The 27,900-nt window shown below is 43.8% G+C and overlaps 1 protein-coding gene across 6 annotated transcripts; it reads right to left on the reverse strand.

The window, feature by feature from the left end:
- On the reverse strand, positions 1-27,598 carry E2F7 (E2F transcription factor 7). Of its 6 annotated transcripts, none has more exons than XM_077934742.1 (14): positions 27,041-27,598; positions 26,320-26,420; positions 23,852-23,983; positions 22,223-22,501; positions 19,248-19,416; positions 15,841-16,128; positions 14,685-14,843; positions 13,807-13,944; positions 13,265-13,459; positions 11,716-11,782; positions 7,299-7,773; positions 5,844-6,090; positions 4,804-5,231; positions 1-3,626 (listed from the first exon to the last, which is right to left on the reverse strand). In XM_077934742.1, exons 2-14 carry the CDS (start codon positions 26,410-26,412, stop codon positions 3,450-3,452), a joined length of 2,847 nt encoding a protein of 948 aa, XP_077790868.1. In that variant the 5' UTR covers positions 26,413-26,420; positions 27,041-27,598; the 3' UTR covers positions 1-3,449. The 6 variants fall into 6 exon arrangements, with proteins under 6 accessions (XP_077790868.1, XP_077790866.1, XP_077790867.1 ...); XM_077934740.1 differs by having other exon boundaries at positions 26,320-26,464; XM_077934741.1 differs by having other exon boundaries at positions 26,320-26,412; positions 27,041-27,597.
- Between the last annotated feature and the right edge of the window lie 302 nt (positions 27,599-27,900).

Consider the following 27,900-nt stretch of genomic DNA (forward strand, 5'->3'; position numbering starts at 1 on the left):
TTTTACTTTTGGCTTTATGTTTATTATTTTACAAAGATTAGGAGTTATCTAATTTAAGTATAAAAATATGCCCCCCTCCCCCGTTCAAATAGTGTGTGCTCTTAATAGTTTTGAATGCAGTGTGTAGCAAAGAACCTAAGACAGGCAGAGAGCAATTTCTAACCAGTGAAGCCCCACAAGCAATTGAGACGTTAATACGAAGATAAGAAACTAGCAGTGCAATGTTATAAACATGAAGCAGCTTTACATTATCAAAAACAATACAGCTTTTTAAATACAGAAATAGCACCTTTTACAAAAGGAACTGAGATATGTAAACGTGGTATATTATATTATTCAAGTATTAAGTTATACACACACTCTCCCCCCTGCAAACGGGTTAGTGCCATAGTACCAGAGTTAAGGTTTTTCACAAGCCCTGAAATCCTGCACAAGTCAGTGCATGAGCACTTGCATCAGTGCAAATGAATGCTTGCCTCTGCTGAAGCAGTTTTGCCACAGGTTCTGTGAAACAGGAGTCCTAAGACAAAACACCACATTCTGGGTCACCAGACCTGCAGGCTCCTGCTTTCACCACTAAAAGCTGCAGTTTCACACTTGCTTCTGTTTACAACCAGTCTTTTAAAAGTAAGGTCGGCCCCAGAAGCAAACCTTGGCCTGTTCACACCACCACTTTGGCTGCCACCAAATCTGATTCCCCTCTCGCTAGCTATATGCAACAGGTCTCACCTCATGCTGGCGCACAGAAAATTTGAATCTAGCCGATTCTCCAGTTCACGCAACCCAGGTATCTTTAACTTCACTCTCCTCCCCACACCTTGCTTGCAAATACAGCTGACAGAGGTAGCGGCAAGCCTAGCGCAACTACAGTCTTAAACTTCCAGCCTAGGGATAAAGTGGCAGCAGTTTGCAGATGTTCATGCCCTACAGATAGCTTTTTTGCCCTGGTAGTTCTGTGATGCTGGATGTTCAAACAATCACTTCACCTCCCCTCCACTTCCTATGCTGTCACCAACACAGCTAAAATATGCCCAAGAAAGCAAGTACAGCCGTACCTCGGAAGTCGAACGGAATCCGTTCCGGAAGTCCGTTTGACTTCCAAAACATTCGGAAACCAAGGCACAGCTTCTGCAACCCAGAAGTTGCAGAACCAATGTTGGACGTTTGGGTTCCAAAGAATGTTCACAGACGGGAACACTCACTTTCGGGTTTGCGGCGCTCGGGAGCCAAAACCTTCAAGTCACATGGTGTTCGACTTCCGAGGTACTACTATATTGGCTACTGAATGTATAGTTCTATTGATCATGAAAAAACAAGACATACTGTCTTTTAATGTTTTGGAGTCAAGAGTTTTTCATCGGCCTTAATTGCTGAGAACCACCCCTTTATTGCCACATGTAATGCATATGGAGGAGGGATTACTAATTAAGAGCAGGCACATCAGTTATCTTTCTGTTAAGAGAAACAGTATCCTTTGAGCAAAAGAGGTACAGGCTTGAGTACACCAGTAAATCAGGCACCTGCCGCAATTATGCTTGGCAACAGTTGTTACTAAACAGATTACACTTCATGTGGGAAAACTTGAATGTGGGGGAAAAAAACAATGCATTGGGTAAAAGTCACAAAAACGTGAAAATTCTGTAGTGTAAAAAGTTTTGTTTTAAGGTCCTCTTCCTTCATGTTCTTCAATCTCCTATTGTGATTGAACTAAAGAGATTTAAGAAACATTAAGTTGCACTAAACTCCTTGTAAGGCTGTTATTGGTCTATTCTAACATAAATACAATATTCCCAAATTACTTTGCAGCTCTAAAATTAATTACTTAATTTTCATAACACATTCATTATTCAAAACTAAATGAACCAAAATAGCTTGTCACACAAAACCATTGTTCTTTCTTAAACCTGGTGAAATGAAAGTTTAGAAAACTTTTCTGACCTCAAGAAACGTACATCATGGCTACAAAGTCATCCCTAGGTTAAAAAAAAAAAAAAAAGAGCCAGCCACACTATCTATTTACTTGATTTAAAAATGAAAAATATCATGATGAATTTTCTTTTAAAATCAGCAATGAGTGTCACGTTAGTCTATGAAACTTCTGAAACGTTAGGCAACCGAGGCACAAAGGGCAGTCAGCAAAGTCAATGGAGAAAAAAAGAAAGAAAGTGTAGCGGAAGCCATTCAACTTCCGAGGCGCATCAAAAACAGAAGCAATTACTTCTGGGTTTTCGGTGTTCGGCTTCAGAAACATTCGGCTTCTGAGATGCTTGAAAACCGAGGTACCACTGTATATGGGATTGTCACTGCAATCCTTTACACTTACCTGGCAGTAAACCCCATTCTATTCAATGGGGCATATTTCCAAGTAGTTAAGTATAGAATTACACTACAGTGGTACCTTGGTTCTCAGACGGCTTGGCTCCTGAACAAATTGGCTCCCAAACGCCGCAAACCTGAAAGCAAGTGTTCTGGTTTGCGAATGTTTTTTGGAAGCTGAACGTCCGACGCAGCTTCCGCTTGACTGCAGGAAACTCCTGCAGCCAATCAGAAGCCGCAGCTTGGTTTTCGAACGGTTTCGGGAGTCGAATGGACTCCCGGAATGGATTAAGTTCGAGAACCAAGGTACCACTGTATATTTAAACTAGGGATGAATTTCTACCATACACACTTCAGAGACTCCTTATTCTTGAAGCAACCTATTACACCCCCTATAGTGTTGGGGACAGGCCTTTGTGTCAATTGATAATTAGCTGGTACGTTTTGTGCAGAAAACAAGGACACAGAGAAACTACGAAGTTCACTAGTACAAACCCCACTGAAATATTTTAAACTTCACAGTTGTTTTGGTCTTAAAGTATTTCACATGAATACATTCACTCCTACTGTAAGTTATCAGACGTCTCCGCTTTTAACAAGTGCAGGGGAAACTGTACATCAATAACATTCAAGTACTCCACAAAAGTCTGTTTTTCTGAAGTTGCAATACTTCAATGTTGTAGCAAAGAAGCACCGGCTCCTACACTTTTTTTTTACTTAGAGGTCCCCCTTGGCCTATCCTGCATACTTAAGCAGGATAGTGCGTTTGTAAAAGAGCATTTCCCCTATATAAGTGCTAGCCAGCTTCCCCCAGTTTTGGACTTCGGAACAGACCCTGGTAAACCTGCTCACATAACTGATCACTAATACGATTTCATAAACTTCCCAAAGAGAACCTGATGCTCCCTTGTATCAGCATGCACATAATTCAGATTTTAACGGGTATTAATATTTCCACAGCTGGGGTGATTCACGAGGAAGAACGTCAACAGCGTAGTTGGCAAATGCACAGTGGGCAAGCGTGCCTGTTTTTAAAACCTCTTCTCTCCTTTTTATGTAATAACTGATTATTTCTGTAAAAAAAGTTTAAGGCTCTGCATCCTAAGCTGCCTACACCTCTGCTGTGAGCAGGATTAGTCAGAGCTGTTGCTGGAGATCTCTAATCTTCTTTGAACAGAGCTTGCCGTTCTGCTCTGGTTGCCTTCGCTTTTCCGCCATGCCGCAGGGTCTTCAAGGCTGCCGGGGGTCTTGAAAAACACTTCTTGGGGTGTGGAATGCATGTTCTTAGGAGTCAGCGGGGCTGCAGAAGACTATTTGTAGGGAGAGACAAAAGCAATTCAGTAGCCGTTCTCTTTCAAATCCAATTCATCTAGCTCAGAGGTGGGGGGAACCTGTGGCCCTTTAGATACTGCGAGGTGACAACTCTCATAATCTCTGACCCTTGGCTATTCCGGCTGAGGCTGTAAAGAGTTCAGCATCATTTTGAGGTCCCCTGCCTCTGCAATCACTAAAATGAGTTGCAGATTGAGGTTGAATGGAGCGAGCAATTTCTAGATGATAGCCATGGTCTTATAACCGGTCTCTTCCCCCATTAAAACTGTTGATTTGTTTTGGTGGGAAAACCATGGGTGCAAGGAAGTTTGTCCCTCAGCCTATTTGAATTTGACCACCACATAGAACAGAAACCATTCAAATCTAGTATGAATGAATGAATGTATGCCGCTATGAACAGTTCAGGACAACCCTTGTATTAGCAGCACTTACCCAAATATCTAATTATCCCAGCCTTTAAGAGGCTCCAGTCAAAAAAGCAAAGCTGGACTCCACTCACAAGAGTTCCAGAGAATGATGGTGTTTAACATTAAAACAAGAGTGCTTAACTTTTAAGCATGCACTCAGTTGTATAGGATTGCATTAATTCGCCCTAGTTGCATGGTTCCTGATTGGGTGACACCCCATACAAGGAATTCCTTTACTGAAATCAACAAGAGAGTTACTGTGGTCTAGGGGTTAGTGTCAGATTAAGACTTGGGAGACCAGAGACCAAATCCACACTCAGCCATGAAACTCAATTGGGTGGCCAGTCACAGCCTAAACCACCTTGCAGGGATGTGGAGATGAAAAAAAGAAGGGCAAAACCTTGAGCAACTTGGAGAAAAAGATGGGATAGAAATACAATAAATACATAAAACCTGTGTAGGTCGTAAGTCCATATAAGTGCTTATTATAAAGATGAGTGACTTTGCCCTGCGCGAGTGAGGGGATGAGAATCCTAAATCCTAGCTTCATTTATAAATAAGCACCTGGCTGATTTCATAAATAGGAACTGCTGTTTACAAAATAATAAAATAAAACGTTTAGGAATTTTATGATCTTCAGCTGCCACAAAAGCGCCAGTTTTGAAACGTAAGGTGATTTGGTTTAAACAGACGCATTTTACGCGCTCCCAATCTGAGCTTCATTCACACCCTATCTTTGCATTCTCACCTGCTGGAATTTCAGGAGGGTGACTGGGTGCCCCATGCAAACCGGCGAGTCTGCTTTAACGGAGCCGCAGGCAGACCCGAGGACAGGGCTCAGGTGTACAGCTGGCTGAATCTGCTGGTGCGGCTCCAGGGTTGGTAGCTGTGATGAATTTGGAGTGACGACTGCTGCTGGGGTCCCAATGAAAACAGGTGTTGTAGGTGCCAGGCCAGGCATTCTGAAATTCATGCACGTGACATTTGAGAAGGAGCCGGCAGGAGCGGAAGAAAGTTGGCTTGTGACTGCCGGGGAATAGATGAGAGGGAACGGTGCCAAGGCCGTAGATGGAACCATCATACAGGGAACGTTAAGCGAAGGCAAACGGCTTGAAGACAGGTTGACGGGACCAGGAGCTTGGTTGGCAGGAAACAGGAAATTAAACCCATTCAATCCTAAACAGAGGGAAGAACAGAAGCAGACATTTGCAGTTAGATGAGACAGTAACTGGACTGACTCGTGTGTGTGTGTGTGTGTGTGTGTGTGTGTGTGTGTGTGTGTGATGAGAACCTCCAGACCAAAATACTGGGGAAACGCGACACTGAATTCCACCCACTGTATATCCTTTTCTCTTGAGAAAGGGCCAAGGTTGGTTCATGGGCTAGAGGTTCTCCAGCTCTGCTGTAGATTACGTTGACAAACTACTGGCCATAGCAGCTGGGGGGGGGGATGAGAGTTGGGGGGCACAGCACCTGGGGCACTACCTTGCCCGCTACTCTTTCTACAGGGCATGAGTGTTAAGCTTGAAAAATTAAAAAATCTGGACAACTTCTGCTAAGCTTTACGAAGTAGAGATGATCTAGTAGACAGATAGCACAACTTCTCCATACCATCCCAGACTCGGGGCAAGTTATGCTACAACAAGGGGATAGGTAACAGTGAAAGGATTTAGATTTGGAAATCCCACCTCCCTACCTAGTAATTGGTCAGCGTTTTGCATGCACCTAGTTTAAAGTATGTTCTGGCTAGATGCTACATCAGTACCTAGTTCCCAAGAGTAGCCTTACCAGCTGCAGGCTGCACATAGAGATACTGTGGCAAGAAGGACTGCTTGCCATTTTCTTGAGAGGCCTGTTCATTTTCCTTTGCATTTTCTTTCGAACACTTATTCCTAAATGGCTTTTCTTGCTCCCAAGTTTCCAAAGATTTAGCAGCTTCTATAGCAGCAGGCACCCCTGCTTCGGACTGAAGTTGGTCAATGGGACTGCAGTTACGATCTGAGGCAGATCCTGCATCTGTTGGCTTAGCGTTCTTCTAAGAAAAACAAAAGCACAATTCATTTCATTAAAGAAATGCAAAACAAAAGAGGTGCAGCTCTATTATGGGACTAGGACCCTAGCACAAATTATGTCTAGCTTTGAAAGGTTAAAAATAGTTGATCAAGGGATAAATTTATCATAAAATAGCTTTTTTTATTAGGGTCCTCCCCTACCCACCAAACCCAAAAACGAAATGAAGCTTTGATTTCCAATGCAGAACTGGCAGGAGTTAATTCATGGAACTGGCAAAAAATGCCAAAGTAGTAAGAACCAATTATTTGTTTCTGAATGAGATACAGCAAGGACTGCTACAATCTGGAATAGGAAGCTGGGTGGGCAATGACTTAGTGATAGCATTTTGCCCTTGCTCAGTCTGACTGATAACTTGGGAGCGATTTTGCATCCAAATCCACTCATTAAGGAATCCTTCTGCTACAATGTCTGATTTGATTCACTGGAATGACTCATCCAGGCTTATTTGCATGGCATGTGGCACATTGCGGAGGTGTTGGTGGACCGGTGCTTCTGAGCAAATGGCGGGGGCCAAATGGCATTTTGACTTCTTCAAACTCTAGGAGACGTTTCATTTATTTGCTTTCCTCTTCCAATACTGGAGGGATTGCACACAGAATCATAGAGTTGGAAGGGACCCTAAGGAAGAGATTCCTTCAATGCAGGAATACACAGCTGTCCCATATAGGGACTGAACCTGCAGCCTCGGTGTTCTCAGCACCACGCTCTTAACAAACTGCGCTAGCCAAAAAAAAGTTCATTGCCATTTATCACATGTCTCTATGATGACTTCTGCAGCACAGAGGGGAAGCAAATACCTCACGCTTTACAGCAAACATGTGAGGGGCAATGAATGCTGCCTACAGTACAGTGGTACCTCGGGTTAAGTACTTAATTCGTTCCGGAGGTCCGTTCTTAACCTGAAACTGTTCTTAACCTGAAGCACCACTTTAGCTAATGGGGCCTCCTGCTGCTGCCGCGCCGCTGGAGCACAATTTCTGTTCTTATCCTGAAGCAAAGTTCTTAACCCGAGGTACTATTTCTGGGTTAGCGGAGTCTGTAACCTGAAGCGTATGTAACCCGAGGTACCACTGTATGCTAATTCGTCTAGGTGAGGGTCATTTCAGTACAACCTTCCATTTCTCCTGCTGCAATCAAAACCTGGATATTGGTCCAATGCATTTCTCTTACCTTAGATACCACCAGTGAAATGGGACCATCACTCTGCTCCAGACTCTGCCTTTTTGCCGTCGGTTCCTCTTCAGTGGGAGGAACACGCCATTGGGAACTCCGCTTCTGAGCTTTAACTGGAGACTCGGCCCCTTCTGATGGGCAGGGTGAAGCCTGGCCCTTGAGGTCCCAATTTCCCTTTCCTGGAGGACTTCCCCTCGAGAGACTCTCATGAAGACTGCCACACAGCATGTACAGAGAGGGAGATGGCAAGTAAACAAAAGGTTGGTTGGAGAGCACAGTGGTTTTGCCAGCCTCTGACTTGGAAGCCGATAATCCTTGGTCATTTATCCCATTTGGCAGAGACGGCTGTGACGTGTCTGAGCTTGCATTTGAGGAGAGGGGAGGGAAGGTGTTAAGACAATAGTCTGAGTCTCCAGGGAGAACAGAGAAAGGGGAAATGATGCCCAGGTTTCCAGCCGCTTCGAGACCTTTGCTATAAAGACAAAAGGAGAGATAAGTTAGTCTAGAACCACAGCACACGCTATTCTTGCTCTACTAAGAAAAACCTGATTTATTCTACCGGCTTAGGAAAGAACTAAATCACCAAAAGGTTTGCATGCATGTGTCTATTTATTCCAGTTTAGGATGGGAAAATCCAATGAACAAGATTAGGCCTGAGGAAGGCTTGTTGCAATTTTCTGACATGCACTGAAGGCCTTCACACCAGAAGGGCGAGAAAAACAAATTAAAATAAACAATCTGCTCTGTCACAAAATGGCAGTGCCAAATAAAAAAACCACACCCTCCTACCACCATTGCCACCCTTTTTACTGGCTTCACCTAGATTCAGACACTAACTAGAACATTATGTGATAAGTCACCATGTTATTACATGAGCAATTTTCTGTGCAAAAGGTAAAAGGGGTTTAAAATTTATGCTAGACTTGTAAAAGTATAGGAGAACTGACACTCTATAAAGAGCTGTGTGGCCAAGGTGCTAGCTGATCAGTGTTATTCATGACAACACTCACAACGATGAGTACCCATTTCAGGAATTTTTATTTGCCTTATGAAATGAGCACTGGAGGCCAAACAAGATTCTCAGCAAGCTGTCTCTGCCGTGTTTAAGTTTAAGATGGTGCCATACACATTTTACTCAACTTTAAATGCACATAAAGGACCACATCCTTGGATTTGTTGTTGTTGTTGTTTAGTCGTTTAGTCGTGTCCGACTCTTCGTGACCCCATGGACCAGAGCACGCCAGGCACCTCTGTCCTCCACTACCTCCCGCAGTTTGGTCAAACTCATGCTGGTAACCTCGAAAACACTATCCAACCATCTCGTCCTCTGTCGCCCCCTTCTCCTTGTGCCCTCCATCTTTCCCAGCATCAGGGTCTTCTCCAGGGAGTCTTCTCTTCTCATGAGGTGGCCAAAGTACTGGAGCCTCAGCTTCACGATCTGTCCTTCCAGTGAGCACTCAGGGCTGATTTCCTTAAGAATGGATGCGTTTGATCTTCTTGCAGTCCATGGGACTCTCAAGAGTCTTCTCCAGCACCATAATTCAAAAGCATCAATTCTTCGGCGATCAGCCTTCTTTATGGTCCAGCTCTCACTTCCATACATTACTACTGGGAAAACCATGGCTTTAACTATACGGACCTTTGTTGGCAAGGTGATGTCTCTACTTCTCAAGATGCTGTCTAGGCCTGTCATTGCCCTTCTCCCAAGAAGCAGGCGTCTTTTAATTTCGTGGCTGCTGTCACCATCTGCAGTGATCATGGAGCCCAAGAAAGTAAAATCTCTCACTGCCTCCATTTCTTCCCCTTCTATTTGCCAGGAGGTGATGGGACCAGTGGCCATGATCTTCGTTTTTTTGATGTTGAGCTTCAGACCATATTTTGCGCTCTCCTCTTTCACCCTCATTAAAAGGTTCTTTAATTCCTCCTCACTTTCTGCCATCAAGGTTGTGTCATCTGCATATCTGAGGTTGTTGATATTTCTTCCGGCAATCTGAATTCCGGCTTGGGATTCATCCAGCCCAGCCTTTCGCATAATGAATTCTGCATATAAGTTAAATAAGCAGGGGGACAATATACAGCCTTGTCGTACTCCTTTCCCAATTTTGAACCAATCAGTTGTTCCATATCCAGTTCTAACTGTAGCTTCTTGTCCCACATAGAGATTTCTCAGGAGACAGATGAGGTGATCAGGCACTCCCATTTCTTTAAGAACTTGCCATAGTTTGCTGTGGTCGACACAGTCAAAGGCTTTTGCATAGTCAATGAAGCAGAAGTAGATGTCTTTCTGGAACTCTCTAGCTTTCTCCATAATCCAGCGCATGTTTGCAATTTGGTCTCTGGTTCCTCTGCCTCTTCTAAATCCAGCTTGCACTTCTGGGAGTTCTCGATCCACATACTGCTTGAGCCTTCCTTGTAGAATTTTAAGCATAACCTTGCTAGCGTGTGAAATGAGTGCAATTGTGCGGTAGTTGGAGCATTCTTTGGCACTGCCTTTCTTTGGGATTGGGATGTAGACTGATCTTCTCCAATCTTCTGGCCACTGCTGAGTTTTCCAAATTTGCTGGCATATTGAGTGTAGCACCTTAACAGCATCATCTTTTAAAATTTTAAATAGTTCAGCTGGAATACCATCACTTCCACTGGCCTTGTTATTTGCAGTGCTTTCTAAGGCCCATTTGACTTCACTTTCCAGGATGTCTGGCTCAAGGTCAGCAACCACACTACCTGGGGTGTACAAGACATCCATATCCTTCTGGTATAATTCCTCTGTGTATTCTTGCCACCTCTTCTTGATGTCTTCTGCTTCTGTTAGGTCCTTACCACTTTTGTCCTTTATTATGGTAATCTTTGTACGAAATGTTCCTTTCATATCTCCAGTTTTCTTGAACAGATCTCTGGTTCTTCCCATTCTGTTGTTTTCCTCTATTTGTTTGCATTGCTCGTTTAAGAAGGCCTTCTTGTCTCTCCTTGCTATTCTTTGGAAATCTGCATTCAATTTCCTGTATCTTTCACTATCTCCCTCACATTTTGCTTGCCTTCTCTCCTCCGCTATTTGTAAGGCCTCGTTGGACAGCCACTTTGCTTTCTTGCATTTCCTTTTCATTGGGATGGTTTTCGTTGCTGCCTCCTGTACAATGTTACGAGCCTCCATCCATAGTTCTTCAGGCACTCTGTCCACCAAATCTAAATCCTTAAACCTGTTCCTCACTTCCACTGTGTATTCATAAGGGATTTGACTTAGATTGTATCTTACTGGCCCAGTGGTTTTTCCTACTTTCTTCAGTTTAAGCTTGAATTTTGCTATAAGAAGCTGATGATCTGAGCCACAGTCAGCTCCAGGTCTTGTTTTTGCTGACTGTATAGAGCTTCTCCATCTTTGGCTGCAGAGAATATAATCAATCTGATTTCGATGCTGCCCATCTGGTGATGTCCATGTGTAGAGTCGTCTCTTGTGTTGTTGGAAAAGAGTGTTTGTGATGACCAGCTTGTTCTCTTGGCAGAACTCTATTAGCCTTTGCCCTGCTTCGTTTTGAACTCCAAGGCCAAACTTGCCAGTTGTTCCTTTTATCTCTTGACTCCCTACTTTAGCATTCCAATCCCCTATAATGAGAAGAACATCCTTCTTTGGTGTCACTTCTATAAGGTCTTGTAAGTCTTCATAGAATTGGTCAATTTCAGTTTCTTCAGCGCCAGTGGTTGGTGCATAAACTTGGATTACTGTGATGTTAAAAGGTCTGCCTTGGATTCGTATCGAGATCATTCTATCATTTTTGAGATTGCATCCCAGTACAGCTTTCGCCACTCTTTTGTTGACTATGAGGGCCATTCCATTTCTTTTACGGGTTTCTTGCCCACAGTAGTAGATGTGATGGTCCTTGGATTTAATCCATCGCAATATTAGAACACCTGTGTTATCAGGATAAAATGGCCACTGGGTAACACAAGCTTTATTTAAATCCAGCTTCCTCTTTAGATTTGTCATTCAGTCTCTCCATGGTAGCGCAGATAATTTTCGGAGGTGCCATTCATTATATTTTAGGGCAACCAAAGCTTCAAATTAGAGAGCTTCAAAATGTCTACCTTTGCTAAAACGTTAGTTATTTAATTCACTTAGTGGGATGCATATTTTCACAACTATCAAGGAAACATCACACCCTGAGTTCACTTTATTCTGTGTGCTGCACCTTGTGCAAAGCCAAAATTTGTTCAAGTCTAATGAGCAATCCAACTGGAGCAGCTGCTGTACCCCATGAAACTCTTCGTGAAACATGCAAAGGCACAAACTGTTACCGAACCATGGCCTGTTCTCATAACATATGGATGTTGCACAACAGCTAAACTTGGAAGACTGAAGCTCATTTTAATGCAGACCAAAGCTTTTGCAGAGTATCAAGCTTTAAAATCCACAACATACCTTGCGTCATCTTCCATCTTCTGGCAGCAAACAGATGCTAGATTTATCATTTTGGAGCAGCAGTCATCTGAAGAATGAAGGAAAAGCAGAACGCTGAATTAATTACCAACGGGTGGTTATGTTTGTACCGTATGCAAACACCCAATCATGTCTTCTCTTGAGAAACAACTAAAATTCACAGAGAGACATGAACATAGGAAGACAGGCAGCACCGTTGATGAGTACTGTTTCAGGGACCACGTATCTAGGATCTGGTAATTATGCATTTTCTAGGCTCTGTCTCAGATGGGGCTGCAATGGAAGTATTGAGAGCATTCTTCGCTACACTCCCAGTTCTTCCTTTGAAGTCACAACCTGAAGTTTCAATCACTTGACATCAGATTTCAGATGACTGTCACCCTCAAAGTGATTTGCAGTAGGCTGGACACTGCAGGTCCCTACTCTAGCCTATATGAAAATACAGGTGTCCACAAATTTTGGCTGGTGTCCACAAATTTTGAAAATACAGGTGTCCACAAATTTTGGCTGGTCATCATTGACAGCTAAAACATCTGGTTGCCAGGATGCTTCCCCACTCGCCGCTGAGCTTGGGAATGCGTATGACTGTGAGAAAGATCATCTTCCCACACACCCCATAGCTCTTTAGCATGTTCACGGTGAGCTAAGCATGATACGAAATCAAAGAATAATAGAATTGTGGAATTGGAAGGGACCAGGAGGGTTATCTCATCCAACCCCCTGCAATGCAGGAATCTTTTGCCCAATGTGGGGCTCAGCCCCATGACCCTGAGGTTAAGAGTCTCATTCTCTACGAACTGAGCTATCCCAGGTCTAGCCCAGCCCTTCTCTTGAGCCCAGAGTTCCCGCAATTGTGCTGCACTTCAGAGATCCTTGAAGAGGCCCTGAAGAACATCACAATATAGATACACATTTCTTTTGACCTGGGAGGGGGCCCCTGTGTAAGACTGTTCTTGAAGCTGTACCCTCCAAGTGTCTCTGAGGTTCAGTGGAATTGCAGAAACTGTTTCCTCCTTCCTATCCCAGGAATTTATGGACCCCCTAGTGAAAATGGTGGCTTGGAAATCAGATTGATTTTTTAAAAGTATTCTATAGCTCAGCCCCGACACCTCCAACTTACACTCAAGCACAGTTTTTTTGCAGTTGGAGAGAGGCAACTCTACAATTCTCTTGTTCCATAGGCCAAGGTAACACAGTGCTTTCTGAGCTGGGCGCCGTGTACCAGGCAGAGATGGGCCAATTGCCATTCTAGTAAAACCTTCAAATCACTTTATAAAGCCTGACAGTGCTGAAGTGTGAAAGTACTATAAACAGGATTGTTCCAGCCAGCTCCATCTTACTAGCAACCATAAAATAATATGTTCTCTTTCCATTTAAAGGGCTTTAATCTGCCTGTGCCAAATTCTAACAAAAGGAGCGCGCTCTAAGTTTAAGCTTGTGGAAAGGGAGCTGCTTTAGCCGAAAAGAGATGCACAGATGCACAGCTGTTAGCTTGTTAGCAGAGCTGGTGGGTTGGAGGAGCACAGGTTACCTTGTTTTCCCCTGCGTGGGCTGCTGGGTTCTGAGCTGGCCTTCCTCTTGGCCACTTCGGAAGGCTGAGCAGTGCCAAAAGAAGAATGTCGCGAGAGCCGCTCTTTCCTACTGGAACAGGCTTGGTGGGGGACACGTGCCGCCCCTTTCGCTTTCGTCAAAGCAGCACAGGTCGGAATCTCCATCTTTATGCCACCTAAACAGATGCATTCTTTGTTAAAAGCAGCTCGCCAAAGGATGACCCGCAAGCTAAGCTCAACATGAAGAAGCCCTGGAGCATCACTTGGGCAATAAACCAGTTCCATTGACAAAGCAAGACACTTCGCAGGTGAAGTGGAACAGCTATAATCGGAAGATGCCTACTGAGGCCCCTTGAATGGCGCCCTTGCAATGTTGAGGGTTGGGCTTTCTATTCTTCACATTACTCGAGTCTCCTTTACAAAAATAGGAGAAACCATTTGAGCCAACCTGGGGCGGTTTGGTGCTGTTAAGGCTGTAAGAAATGCATAAGAAGAGATAATGACATAATATAAAGAATATTACCATTGTCTCCAGTGAACTCCACCGGCCCAATCCATTTGAAGGCTGGCTTACGACCTCTTTCCTCTGTTACATGCACTTTCTCGATGAGCCCAAGGCTTGTCAGGACATTGGCAATATCGTACAATCGCCGTACCTTTGCTAAAAGAAAACAAGTTTAATTATTGAACAAATGCATTACGTTACATTAAGATGTAACTAACTAGGCTGAAGAACTGCTACCAGAGAACCCAGAAGTCAAATCATGAGGACTGGGTACAAAAAATATAATGTATTTTAGGTATTTGGGGTGGGTGGGTGGATGTGGTCTGAACTCTTACTCTTGACCGGTGGATGAATGTCCTAGCAAAATTACTATGCATAAAGATTTATATCTGGAACATGAATATGCCATATTCAATAAGAAAAAAAACCATAAAACTAATTGTTTTATATTATAGTCCTTGAGTTCAAACCCTGGTCCTACATAAATCAATGAATTGATTTTAATCTAGCAGGATTGCAGCCTCTTTAAAATACATTCATAACCCAATCTAGGATAATAAATTTCGTTTCAGAGCTTTGTGTGCTGTTTTCATTTTAGGCAGGACCACAGGGGATCATTTTATCTTTTAGTTTTAGAAATCTGTTTTCAGTGCACAGTGGCCAAGTAATCATTTAATATTCGTGTACACGCATGCACACACTTTGCATCCTGCACAGGCTAAGGTTTGCACTAGGCTCCTGTATCACCTGCATGACATGATGCAGGGCCACCGTGTTCCATATGAATCCCACCCCCCTAAAAAAAGTAAAAAACCAAGTATGTTCCCTTGTGATGTCAGTATGACTGTTATTCTCTGCAGTGACTAAATGATAATTCATCCCAGAAACAATCTTACTTTTAAACTTGCTGTGATCTGCTGTATCCTGGCTTTCTTCTATCAATATTTTCGCTGCTATGTCGAGAGTAACTATCTTGGTCTTGGAGACGAGGAACAGCATGACAAATTTTTGGCTCATAATCCTCAACGACTTGTCCTTTCTGCTGTTTGCAGACGCTGTATTACAAACACAACCCAAGTCTCAGCATGCTACATCTATCACAGCCAAGAAAGCGTTTTGAAGGCTTCTCAAGCAGAAAAAAAGAAAAACATTTCCTTGTTGGGAAGCATGTTTTTTTTTAACGAGCAGAAAATAATTGCCTATAGCAGATGGGCAGTTGCACTTTAACTCTCTTAAGGAAAGGAAGGTCATAGCAAAGTATCTTGAAGGAGTGTGTGGAAAGCAGGACAATCTGAGGATTTTATTCTGCGTATAATATAGGAGCAAAGAAGAGTGAAATCAGAAGTTAGAAGCACCAGAAGAAAAAGGATATGTAGCTTGATTTATTTCATCTATTTATAAAAGCATTTACATAGCACCATTTATAAATGGCCTTGGCCTTGTATACCTGAAGGAGCATCTCCACCCCCATCGTTCTGCCTGGACACCAAGGCATCGTTCTGCGCCAAGGGCCTTCTGGCAGTTTCCTCACTGTGAGAAGTGAAGTTCCAGGGAACCAAGCAGAGGGCCTTCTTGGTAGTGGCGCCTGCCCTGTGGAATGCCCTCCCACCAGATGTCAAGGAAATAAACAACTATCTTACTTTTAGAAGGCACCTGAAGGCAACCCTGTTTAGGGAAGTTTTTAATGTTTGATGTTTTATTGTGTTTTAATATTCTGTTGGGAGCTGCCCAGAGTGGCTGAGGAGACCCAGCCAGATGGGCGGGGTATGAATATATTATTATTATTATTATTATTATTATTATTATTATTATTATTATTATTATTATCTGCAATATCAGGGCAGCGTTTGGGGCGACAAGAGATGGAAATGACGCAAGAGCTGACCCTGCTATAGTTCCACCACTTGGAAGAAAAGAAGTCTTGTCCCCCCCAAAGATACAATCATGTTTCAATGCAGTAATTTACTTCAAAAATAAAAATCGAACACCTGTCACATGTTGATGATGGCAAGGACCTCTCTCTTATTTTGCCAGTAGCCTTTGCTAACTTACCAGACGGACAATCTGTCTCCGAGAAGTCAAGCAACTGCCGGTCTTGGAAATCTAGAAAAGTCTCTTTTTTGTGTTCTCCAAATTTACAGTCAAGGTCTAGCTCTTTATGCTGGAAAGAAGCCATAAGTTCTTCATATTTCTGCAGCTCTCCTATTTCCTGGAGGTTTTTGAGCGTTTGACTCAAGCTGTGACGACCATGCCAACAGTACTGATTCTTAGCTACTCGGCTAACGAGATCAAGAGACTCCAAGACATTCACTATGTCATAAATTCGTCTACGCTCAACCCCTAGACGTGGAACGAAAAGCAAGACAAAGAGAATAATAGCAAAACATCGCAAAATACACCCAAACAAAACAAAACTCCCTTTCCCGGGCACATTACAAGACAAGTCATGGTGGTACAGTATTCTCCTTCCAAAACAAGGAACAAAATTATGGACTCGTGTTCTACTGTTTAGCAACCAGACAAGATATAGACACAACAGCTGTCAAAAGAGCAAAACTTTTCAGTGGCTCGTTAGAGATGTGCTGTAAAGTTACATAACAGGAGAAAACTGGTCTCTTTGGGGCTACTTTCCATATTATACAAGTCATAGAGACTTTCACTTAATTCTAGCTGAAGCATTTGCATCACAGCGATGTCTCATGGTCTGCCTGGCCTGGTGTGTGTGTGTATGTGTGTGTTAGGTAACACCAGAGGGTTAATATGGTGTCTCTGGCTTAAAAACACTTCCCAAGCATATTGTCTCCCCTCAGCCTCAACAACTTGCTTTTGAGGGAGGCACCCCGGATACTGCTTCTGAGCAGGCCTGCATAGGGCTGTGTGTTCAAAGTAACCTGTCCAGGTCCTTTGGCTCAGAGGTATCCTTTAGGAGGGCTTTTGCGGCTTATTTACAATATGGCTAGTAGCCTACATAGCTACTTCTGTTAAAATGATTTATCTTCGTTTGGGTGCCTCAAGGTGGAAGCATTCAGCTTGAGAAGTGCTACATGAATAGTCAATCCCTACATCATCCTTTCATGTCTAGACACTCTCGTTATCATTTGAAAAAGCCAATCCCGGAATGAAAAGCTTTATGTGCGAAGTAACTCATGATTGTCTATACCTAGACATATTTAATTTAATTTAAAATATCAATTAGGCAGTTATCAGTTTGTCATGCAGAACAAGAGAGAACAGGTTGCTGACTACCATCCCAGTGTTAAACTAAGCTGCCTTTGCCACTGCTTAAGGGACAAGCAAAAGTACCAGAGTTCCTAATAAGACCGCCTTCTGAGGAATTAGTGTGGCGGTGATAGGAAATCTTCATGTAGTTAGAATCTCTGTCTCTCCCCCACCCCCAATAAAAGAGTAAATAATGTATAGTTACTTAGTCAAAAACAGCAGGTGGCTTTGTGGTGCTTGTTACAGCATTAAAATCTACGCAATGATCCTTAAATCTGCATGGCAACATCCATAAATTATCCCCGTTAACAGAAGAAATGCTACTAAACTGTAAACTGCAGTCAAGTCCTCAGAGAGAAAGCAAGTTGTTCTGGAGGTAGCCAATGTGGTACCCTCCAGATGTTATGGGCTATAGCATACACCATCCCCAGACAACACAGCCTATGTTCTGGGATGATTGGACTTGTAGTCTGTAAGATCTGATGGGTACTACTTGGGCTGCTCTTTAGGGTTATTCAGAGTGGACGGCAGTGCAGCAGTATGCTGATGGGGCAAGAGAAGGCAGTCTAAAGGTAAAGGGACCACTGACCATTAGATTGAGTCGTGGCCGAATCTGGGGTTGCGGCGCTCATCTCGCTTTATTGGCCGAGGGAGCCAGTGTACAGCTTCCGGGTCATGTGGCCAGCATGACTAAGCCACTTCTGGCAAACCAGAGCAGCACACGGAAACGCCATTTACCTTCCCTCCGGAAGTGCATCTACTTGCACTTTGATGTGCTTTCGAACCGCTAGGTTGTCAGGAGCAGGGACCGAGCAACGGGAGCTCACCCTGTCGCGGGGATTCGAACTGCCGACTTTTTGATCGGCAAGTCCTAGGCTCTGTGGTTTAACCCACAGCGCCTACTTTGTATTAAAACACAGTTGCCACCCACCTCCTTCAAGTATTTATTACTACTATTCTAGGATGGACAGGCAGAAGATTTGAAACTGTTGGGCTCTGGGTGTAGTTGAGTTGTTGCTGTGATGTGGAGCTCCCTTGAATTACAATGTTAACATCCACTTCAACAAGGCTTGGAATTCACCTGGGAAAGGGCATGGTACTGCAAACTTGTGGTAGAGTCATCCACCCGTTATTCATGCTCCAGGTGAAGATTTACAGCTGGGACCAAGCAGTGTCCCTGCATCATCACTCACAGGCTAAGCCACAGATGACACTATTAATTGGAGTTTAGGGAACTATGAAAATGGTGCTCAAGTGGAAGTGGAGAGGTGCCCCCCCCCTTTCAGCAGCAGATCTGGGGCAGCGAGCCTATAGTGAAAATGACTTAGTGCCCTGCTCAATATTTCTCGACGCTGTCACATCTCATTACATCTTCCATTAAACTTCCTTTAGCAAAAGGCTACACAAATCTGCCCTAACAACACCATGTCAAAAATCTATTTTAAGAAAATATGCTATGCAAATAGAAAGATGAAAAATAACTTTATACATATTTATGTGAAACTTCCTTCTGTGCCAGATCAGACTATTGAGCCCAATACTGCTTTACTCTTACTGGAACATAAAAAAAGCTGCTTTGCCTTATACAAGATATCCCAGTGTTGCCTCTTGTGACTACCAGTGGCTATCCAAGCTCTCCGACAGAGGCTTCCCTATTATCTGCAACCTGCTCCTTTTAACTCAAAATTACAGGAGTTGAACTTAGCAACTTCTGCCCCCAAAGCAGTTTTCTATTTCAGTCCTGAAACAATTTGCTTAGAAGCAAGACCTAGCAGTTACAATTCTTGGAAGAAATGTGCTCTTCCAAATACTTGTGTGCAGGCCATTTATTAATTAATGTAATTTATAGGCCACAGAATTTTCAGGGCAGCTCACAACAAGAAATGCATAGAATGCTACAGCCCAAATCTAGTTAAATAAAACATATTTGGGTCCATCTGATTTTGCACCTCAGGTTTACATCCAATAAGAAACATGGTGCTGTATATATTAAATATCCTGTTTCAGATAATTGATAAGTAGCATCAGGGGGGAATATTTTCAGTTTCAGTCATTGAGTTTTTATGCCAACCGCCCCCCCCCTCCCATGGAAACACCACTGAAATGCATGGGAAATTTCACGAGAGGATAGTTAATTTAAATGGGGTTTGTAAGGAGAACTGCTTGCCTTAAAGGGGCTACTATCTAGTTCAACCAGAGCATTCATTCCTGCAGTCAGTATTGCTTCCTTGCATACGTACCAAGACTAGATGCCACTTCGTCCAAAGAAATTGTTGTTTTTTCTGCTGATAAAGGATAACTGGGGTAGCGAGCTAAGAACTTTTGGCACAGCAGCCCTAAGCTTTTCTGCTTTCTGCTGGGTCTCTGCTTTTCATATTCATCCACTGTTCCATCATCTACGGTGCCACACTAGAAACAAATAAAATGGGTTGTAGTTGCCTGGTTTTTTAAATAACACTTTGTTATACAGCACGGCACCAGCAATACATGTTGTATTTTTAATACGTAAGACCTGGCCTTTCAGCTGGAAAATGAAATACATGCATAAGAGCCAGTGTGGTGTAGTGGTTAAGAGTGGTAGTCACGTAATCTGGGGAACCGGGTTCGCGTCTCCGCTCCTCCACATGCAGCTGCTGGGTGACCTTGGGCTAGTCACACTTCTTTGAAGTCTCTCAGCCCCACTCACCTCACAGAGTGTTTGTTGTGGGGGAGGAAGGGAAAGGAGAATGTTAGCCGCTTTGAGACTCCTTAGGGTAATAATAAAGCGGGATATCAAATCCAAACTCTTCTTAAGCAAGTCTAGAAAGTGGAGTTGTAGATGAAGGATAGCCAAGTAACCTCCAGATGTTGCTTGACTACAACTCCCATCTTCCCAGACCATTGGGCCAAGACAGCAGCATGGCTGACAGGTCTTTGACACTGGTAGCTCCTCTGACAAGCAGGACAGTACTGGAAATGTGGTGGTTTGCATGGCAGCAAGGATAAAACTGGTACAGTGTTGAACGTAATGAGCAACAATGCACATTAGTTTTGATCGGGAGCCTTTCCACCTATCTCTAGAGGGGTAGAGCACTTATACTTCACAAAGCACCCCATACCAATTAAAAGCAATTGGCCTAGGGGCATAGGAAGCTGCCTTTTACTGAGCCAAGTAGCTGGTCCATCTAGCTTTTGCCCACACTGACCGGCAGCAGCTCTCCAGTGTTTCAGAAGGGACATTCCCATCCCTACCTGTAGATGCTTCTGCATGCCAAGCAAATGCTCTTCCACTGAGCTGTAGCCCTTCTGCTGCCTTACAGCCCCAAAGGCACAACACAAGGAAAACTGGATGCAGAAGAAAGAGGGCAATTTTGAGAGAAAGCTCTTTAGCAACCCCGAAGGCCAGGTTTCATACCACAAAAGAAAACTTCTGAAGCCTCTTACACTATAGTGAGTTTAATTGGCCTCTGCACCTAAGAGAAATCTTAAAAGATGCTGGAACGGCTCCAGTAAATAACTTTGAGGGCTACTGCAGTGCAACAAGTGGTCCTTAAAAGGAACATTTGTTAAAACAGCCTCAAATGCTGAAAGAAACTGCAGCTTACATTCCCCCACCACCTGAAGTTATATTTTAAGCAATAATGTATGAAAGCGGTTCTCACTAGATTGGTTCTGGGAGTGACCATTCTCAGGAAGATTTCGGCTGCCTTAGGTAGCACTATGTTTTATGGTGCATGGTGGGGGCAGATTTTGGCCTTTGTATTTTAAAGAATTTGCAGAAAGCGTTTCTAAACAGGAACTGCTGATTTTATCCAAGGGGAGCAAGATTTAATATGGCCAGTGAGTACAAGTAATCATGCTTCGAACAGGGAGCAGCCAGCATTATTTGGAGAAGTTCACCCGAGGCACAATACAGCAGCTGGATCGGAGTGTACTTTAAACCACAAATGGGTAGCGTAAGGCTCACTGGACCTCCTTTGCTATTTATTAGAAGCCAGCAGCAGCCAGCAGGGTGGGGCCACATTGCTACCCTGACTTCCCAATGCTGCAATTCGCAGGGGCTCACTGAGGGAGATCCAAGGAGGTCAGGGTGGCGTGTGTGCAGCAGCAAGTGTATTGGCTCTGCTACCACCCAGAGCTCCCTGCGCCTCGCCCCTCTCATTCTCCGTAAGCAGCAGAAACACACGGCGTGGGCAGGTTGGGGCAGCAGCCAGCGCCCCACCCACACTGCTCCTCTGGCTCCTGCTGCTGGAACCTGGGGATGTACCAATCAGCCTGGTGTAAAAGACACACAGTGAGCCAAGGAATCCCTTTTCAGTACAAAAACCAAGCTCAAAGTCTAACTCATGCTAATGAGCTTTCTTCATTTCGGCAGCCTAATTTCAGAGGGGAAAGTTGTATGGGCTGTCATGATGATTGTTTTATTATTATGCTGTATGCTGTTATTTATTATTATGCTCCATAAAGTATGTTTAATGTTGCACACCACCCTGGGAGCGTTTGATGAAGGGCGGTATATAAATAAAATATTTTTTTTAAAAAACATTGTTACTGCTTTTGTAAAACAAGTGGGAGCCAGAAATCACTGCTCTGCTGCAAACTATCTAGAGATTCACCAGTGGATCCCAATCTACTACCTACGCCCCCCCCCTTGAACCAGGGAGGGGTCAACTCGTTGACATGAGGATTTCCGAAAAACAGGAGAAGAGTAGAATTTTTTTCATATATTTTATGTATACAGAATTACATCTTTGTAATTCATGATTCCAGTGACACAACAGCTGATAGTCATTTATTGTGCAATATATTTGTAACGGCAGTGAAATTTTGGGGAGGGGGGGGGAAGGTTTAGAAAATTAAGTATGTTGCTCGTGTCACTTGGAAAGCACAAAGAGTCTGCCTGCTCCCCCATGCATTCTTGTTTCTAAGGAAAGTTCACATTCTCTAAATCTTCCATGCTGGTGGCCCCGTGAAGCAGCTGTGCAGAGGAAGTAATATGTGACAGTACAGCTCAAAATGGCAGGTGAAGAGACGGCAAAGGAAGTGGCACTTTGGTTATGTGAGCAGAAATAGGAGAATGGCTGCGAAAAGTCAAATCAGAACAATTTGGGAGAGCTGTCCACAAATCAGATAAACGAAGAAGGTGCCGAGACAGCTACAAATGAAATATTATTTAGTTTAAACAGATAATAAATGACTAATTCAAAACAAATGTGCTGTGGAAAGTCTCTCTTACCTGCAAGGAATCGGGAAAAGCGTCATTAAATTCATTGTTCTGAATTGGCCTGAAGAGCTCCTTCTTCTTTTCTCTGTCCCGCATGTCAGGGCTAGCAGCACTAATAAGCATCTTTAGGTTAGCTGTGGGGGTCCATGGATCTGCCAGGGGCCTATCCGTCAGCTTAACAGGTGTAATTGGACTTCTCTCGGGGGTACAGGTTTTTTGCTTTGACAAATCAATGGGTTCATTTTTCATGGGAGTCTTTGGGGTCATTCTGGGTCGATCAAATATGTTTTCCTATTAGAAAGAAAAGATAGCTTTGGAGATAACTGGAAGGCAGAGAAGCAGCCAATCAATGCTGTGGTCCAATCGTACCAAGAAACAGTGGCCTGCTTAGTTACAAATGGCTCCCATAGAGATCTACAGGGAAAGGTACACAGGCTAAAATTTAGGATGGAGGTGAGAGGGAACCTCATCCCAGACCCTTGTGTCTCATAGGAAGGAGACAAGTTTATATCCAGTGCATTGCTTTACCTTAGCCATAGAGGCAGGGAAATAAAGCAATGCACTTTAGAAGAACTCTACTACTATACAGTCGTACCTCAGTTCTCGAACGCCCCGGAGCTCGTACGTTTCGGCTCCGGAACAATCGAAAACCGGACATGAGTGTTCCAGTTTTTGAACTTTCTTTTGGAAGCCGAACATCCAATGGGGCTTCCACGGCTTCTGATTGGCTGCATGAGCTTCCTGCAGCCAATCAGAAGCTGCATTTTGGAAGTCCAATGTTTCAGAGGTGGAACGGAGTTCCAAAATGGATTCCATTCGACTTCCGAGGTACGACTATATTTTACTTCCTACATGCCCACTCAACTGCTTCAGTCTGGGGAACTGGCACCATTACAGCTGCCACATAATATTATTCCACAACTGAAAGAAAGTGATATTTTAAAACCTGCATATTAGAACTCCCTGCCTACTGACAGCAGACAAGAACCTCTGCTGGCTCTTTTCGGGACCTTATCAAAACAGGTTTTGTTTAGGCAGGTCCATCCCAACATGTAAAAGTTGGGGTGTTTCAGTCTCTTGTACTGTTAATTTTTCTATCATTTTAAAATGTTTTTAATTGTAAATTTTAATATTTCATGTAAGCCACTTAGAGGCTCTATTACACCCAAGCAGTATGTAAATTTTGTTAAATAAAAATAAATGAAATAAATATCTGTGACCCCTCTCACATCCCAGTCCCCACCAACGGACACTACCCTGAGGTGCTAGGATGTTTTAAGAGCAAGTTATCACACAGCCACACAGGCCCTCCCTCTAAACACGCTTCACCCAATACAATGACAGGCATTTTGTTCAAACATATTGTGCCTGAGCTAAATACCTGTCAGTCCAGTAGCAAAGACCAAAATACAGTTTTATGGTCAGGGAACAATGCTCAAGGTTAGCATTGTACCTAAGATTAGCGATTTAATTTTTGCCATAGGATTAAACGCCCTTCATGTAAATGGGTGAAAAGTGGACTGAAACCAGACAGTGGATTGGAACAACCCGGGGGGCGGGGGGACACAACTTTTTGTCCCAGACTCTGATGACCACAATATGTGGGGAGAGTCCAGTTGTGTCAAATTTAAGCCTATTTACCCTGTTCATAGAACGCAGTGGAAGCCATTCACCAGCATAGGCCCTTGACATTTTCATAAACCTGTCCAGGATCATAGCTGTTAACTTTTCCCTTTTCTTGCGAGGAATCCTATTCGGAATAAGGGAATTTACCTTAAAAAAAGGGAAACGTTGACACTATGTCCAGGTTACTATTTCTTGGTCACAGAAGAACATGACAGAACCTATGGAAATAACTTCTGTACATTCTGAAATCTTATATTGGTTACCAATACTTAAAATACAGGGGAAAACCCAGTTTTTAAATTGTGCAATGCTTTCACTCTTTTCTGGAAGGGATAACAAAAATACATACACACAATTCTCTTTTAAAAAATCTCAATTAAAATCAAATTAACTGGGTTAAAAACAGTTGCTAAGTTGATGAATGCACTTGGAGAAAATTTCACATTGAAACTATACATTTCTATCCGTGGGAATTGCCAAGGTATGATTGTACAAATCTCTGAAGAAAACTGTCTATTGAACAAGTATCTCATCCCTGTTCTGTGTGATACATCATACTGACTCATGTATTCTTTACCCAGTGATTAAGTTCATTTGGCAGGGATTTAACAGACTCACTAATCTGGTCTATTGCATATTTTGCTTGACTTAAATGCCAGAGATGCAGGCCTGGTTCATACACTGTGGTAAAGGTTCCGTGCAAGTGGGCTCCTGGGAAAGCCCACAAGTCACTTTGCCTGCAAAGTCTGACTTAGCATCCCACACAAATGTAGGTTCATGTTTCAGCTCCCTCTTCACTAACCATGTGCTGTATGGTGTCATTCAAACCCAGGCTTGTAGTTAAGGACTCTTCTCACTAAACACAAGTTGTAGTGAGGAAAAGCATAACCATGGACCCAGGTATCAATGACATGCTAAGCCAACTAATCTGACTTTGTGAGGGCCAAATTCAGTTTTCTTTCGTACTGCGTTTCTCCTGCAAGACACCTTAGTTTTCTGCTACTTCAGATTTAATACATTTTACCAATATGGTCATGCCAATGCACACTGCTGTACCAGTACCATGTTTCTTACTTAAACCTCCTGCTTTTGGAAACTTTACAAGGCTGAAAAACAATTGTACTGCCCTCACTGGGACATCTATCTAGCTTTTCTGGTGGGAATATAACCACAGCAGTCAACAGTCATATAGACTTGCATTGTCTGTTTGGTTAGCTAGTGTTAGAGATCTACTATAGATAACCGACAATGTCAAAAGAGCCAAAAGTGATTGCAGAACTTGAACTGATTAATACCTACAATGGCAGCAAACTGAGACAAGCATTTTTTTAAAAAAATTTTTTTAATGCTTTAAAACTATTGAATCAGAGAGCAAGATTATTTGTATACTTAATTGAGCTTTCTTCTGGCTTCTTCACTTTTACACACACATTGCTTGTAAATTTCCAGGCCTATTGTTCCACTAGCAGCTAGTCACTGCTTTTGCAGATTAAAAAGTGCTATTTTGAGGTGAAGGTTGTGCTTCCCCCCTTAGATAAAGTCTATAATGTGAGGTTCCAGTCAACATAGAATGTAGCATCTCAGGAGAAACCAATCCATTACATTGACTTGTACGCCTCATTGATACAGGAGATCTCTTGATGTATTCTGTTTTTGCTTTAATGCAACTGTCAGGTTTGTGTGTCCCAGTTTGAACGGAACAGCCCTTTCCTGGAAGGAAAGCTCATCTCTGAAGCTGCGGCGGCGGAGCATATAACTCCACTCCTCTCATTTGGTTAACAGCAGCTTCAGAATGGTTGGAAGATAAAGGGTTAAGTACCCCTCCCATAATGCCACTGCTCCATTCAAATCCGGACCACTGCATTTAGGTAAAAACACTTGACACTGGAGACATTTTTTCTTGCTGTGCTTTCTGTTTAATCAGGAGCACCTCTTCAGGTTTACTGTTTCATATCTGAAACCAGATATTGATCCATTTTGCTCAGTGAGAGCACTAGTAGGATACAGTACTGCATCAGCTTCAACCCTTTCACAGGTATAAGAGTCTGCCACAAACATCCAATCAGGAATGACAGGATTGTCCATAATCCTGTGCCCATATGGCAAATGTCTTGAACGAAATCTCATTAATAGAAAAAATGACTCCGCATTTCCTTTAAAGGGCAGGGTGGAGAAACTGGCTTTCTGCGAAATTAGAACCAAGGGGAAGATCTTTTGCAAGTTTCAGAGAGAAGTGCCCAACTGAAAGAGTGATTAAATATGTATATTGTTACAATTTTATTTTTAAATTTAATGGCGCTAACTATAATCATACTTAAAATGGTTTTGTTTTTTTGAGTTGGACATTACAGGTAGGTTTTACTACTTTGAAACATTGTAAGTTCCACCATGATTTTAATAAATGAGAACACAGTTTAGAACAAAGCCTGACTGCCGTGAGCAGATTTGAAAATACTGAACTGGGTGTTTAGGCACCTGCTTACCTTTTGAGCACTTTCCCCATCTTCATCTATAAAATCCCTTTTTCCATGTCTTGAGCTGATCAGGTCTTTTAGCGTTAAGCAGTTAACCTCCATCTGTAAAATTGAGAGTTGCACAAGAGGGTCAGCACCTTACATCATCTCCCACCTAAAAAAAAAAGAAAAGCTTTCGGGTCCTCTTCAAACCCCAAAATAATTTGGGCAAAGCTTATTAAGTTCACAGTGTTTTCTAAACACTAAATTAAAAAAACAAACCCAAAATAATAGAAGGATCAGATTGGGGGCCAAGGTGAAGAAACGTATTACAGTATTAAAATATCTTCAGATTCAGTAGAATAGGTAGAAATTGGCCTGGGAGAGGAGGTGGGTGTCCCCGAAAAGTGGGGATCTTCTGAGGGCAAATCTGTCATTTGGGAGCTCAGGGTGTTCGCCCCGGGATCAGTTACTTTTGGCGCAAAGAACCTGGAAGTGAAATCCCAGCTTTGAAACTGAAGCGGGACAGAAACTGCCCACCTCGCAGCCCAAGGCGGTTGAGCGAGACTCGCGCCCTGAGAGCGGGAGAGACCCCGGCCCCCCTCCCAAAAGGTGGTCTCCCGCCCCCCGCCATGAAGCCTCTGGCTCGGCCGCCCCCTCGGTGCAGCCGCAGGGAAGAAGACGGCGGCACAAGCGCGGGAGACCCACCTCCCATTTTTCCCGCCCCGCAAGAAAAGTTCAAGAAACTTACATTTTTTTCTCGAGAGTTTCCTTCCTGTCCTCTCAAAGGGAGCCCTTCGCGTCAGCGCCTCCAGGCCCGCCAAAGCCGCAGCCGGACTTGAGGCTCATGGGGGTGCCTCCGAAGGGGAAGAAAAAGAGCCCCCCGCCCCAATGCAGCGCTGACCTCCCGCGCCCTTCCTCCCTCGCTTGCGCCTGCGACGTGCCTGCACTGGCCGCTTCCCCGCAGCCCCGAGATTCCACTAGGCGCTAAAGCTTCTATTCTGGCGCCCTGCAACATATTTTTACAATCCGGCCAATCAGGCTCTCTCCGACGGGGCGTCCCCCTGGCGTTCCCGCCAATCAGATCGAAGCCCTGGCTCGGCGAGTTTGGCGCGGCATTCGGCGCGCTCTTGTCCCAAGGTCCCGCGCCGACGCGGTGGGGAGCCTTGCGGCTGTTTCCCCGCCGCCTCTGCCGCCCTCCTCCCACCTTGCGCCACCTGGGCCGCCCCGCCGCCGCCGCTGTCGCTAGGCAGGAGGAGCGGGCAGCTCCGGATAATGAGAGGCGGCGCAAGGGAACAGATGGGGAAAGCTGGGGGGGGGGGGGAACCTGATCCTAGGCGACGCTGCGAAGAGTGGCGGGACAGCTCGGCTTCCTCCCTCCCTTGCAAGTCTGCCGTTGGCAGCTCGGGCCCCGCCTGGAATCGCCTAGCGATGACAGGAAGTATAGAGCTTTCCCAGAGGGAAATACAGAATAAAACGAAGCGCCCTTTTGTTTTCCTGGCAGACAAGCGTTTCTGGAAAACAGGCACATCCAGACGTGCAGTTTGATAAATAAATGCGCCCAGTTTGTCTGGCTGGCAGAATTTTCACGTGATTCCCACCTTTTAATGC

The sequence above is a fragment of the Podarcis muralis genome, chromosome 10, assembly GCF_964188315.1.
Source record: "Podarcis muralis chromosome 10, rPodMur119.hap1.1, whole genome shotgun sequence".
NCBI classification, from domain to species: domain Eukaryota; kingdom Metazoa; phylum Chordata; class Lepidosauria; order Squamata; family Lacertidae; genus Podarcis; species Podarcis muralis.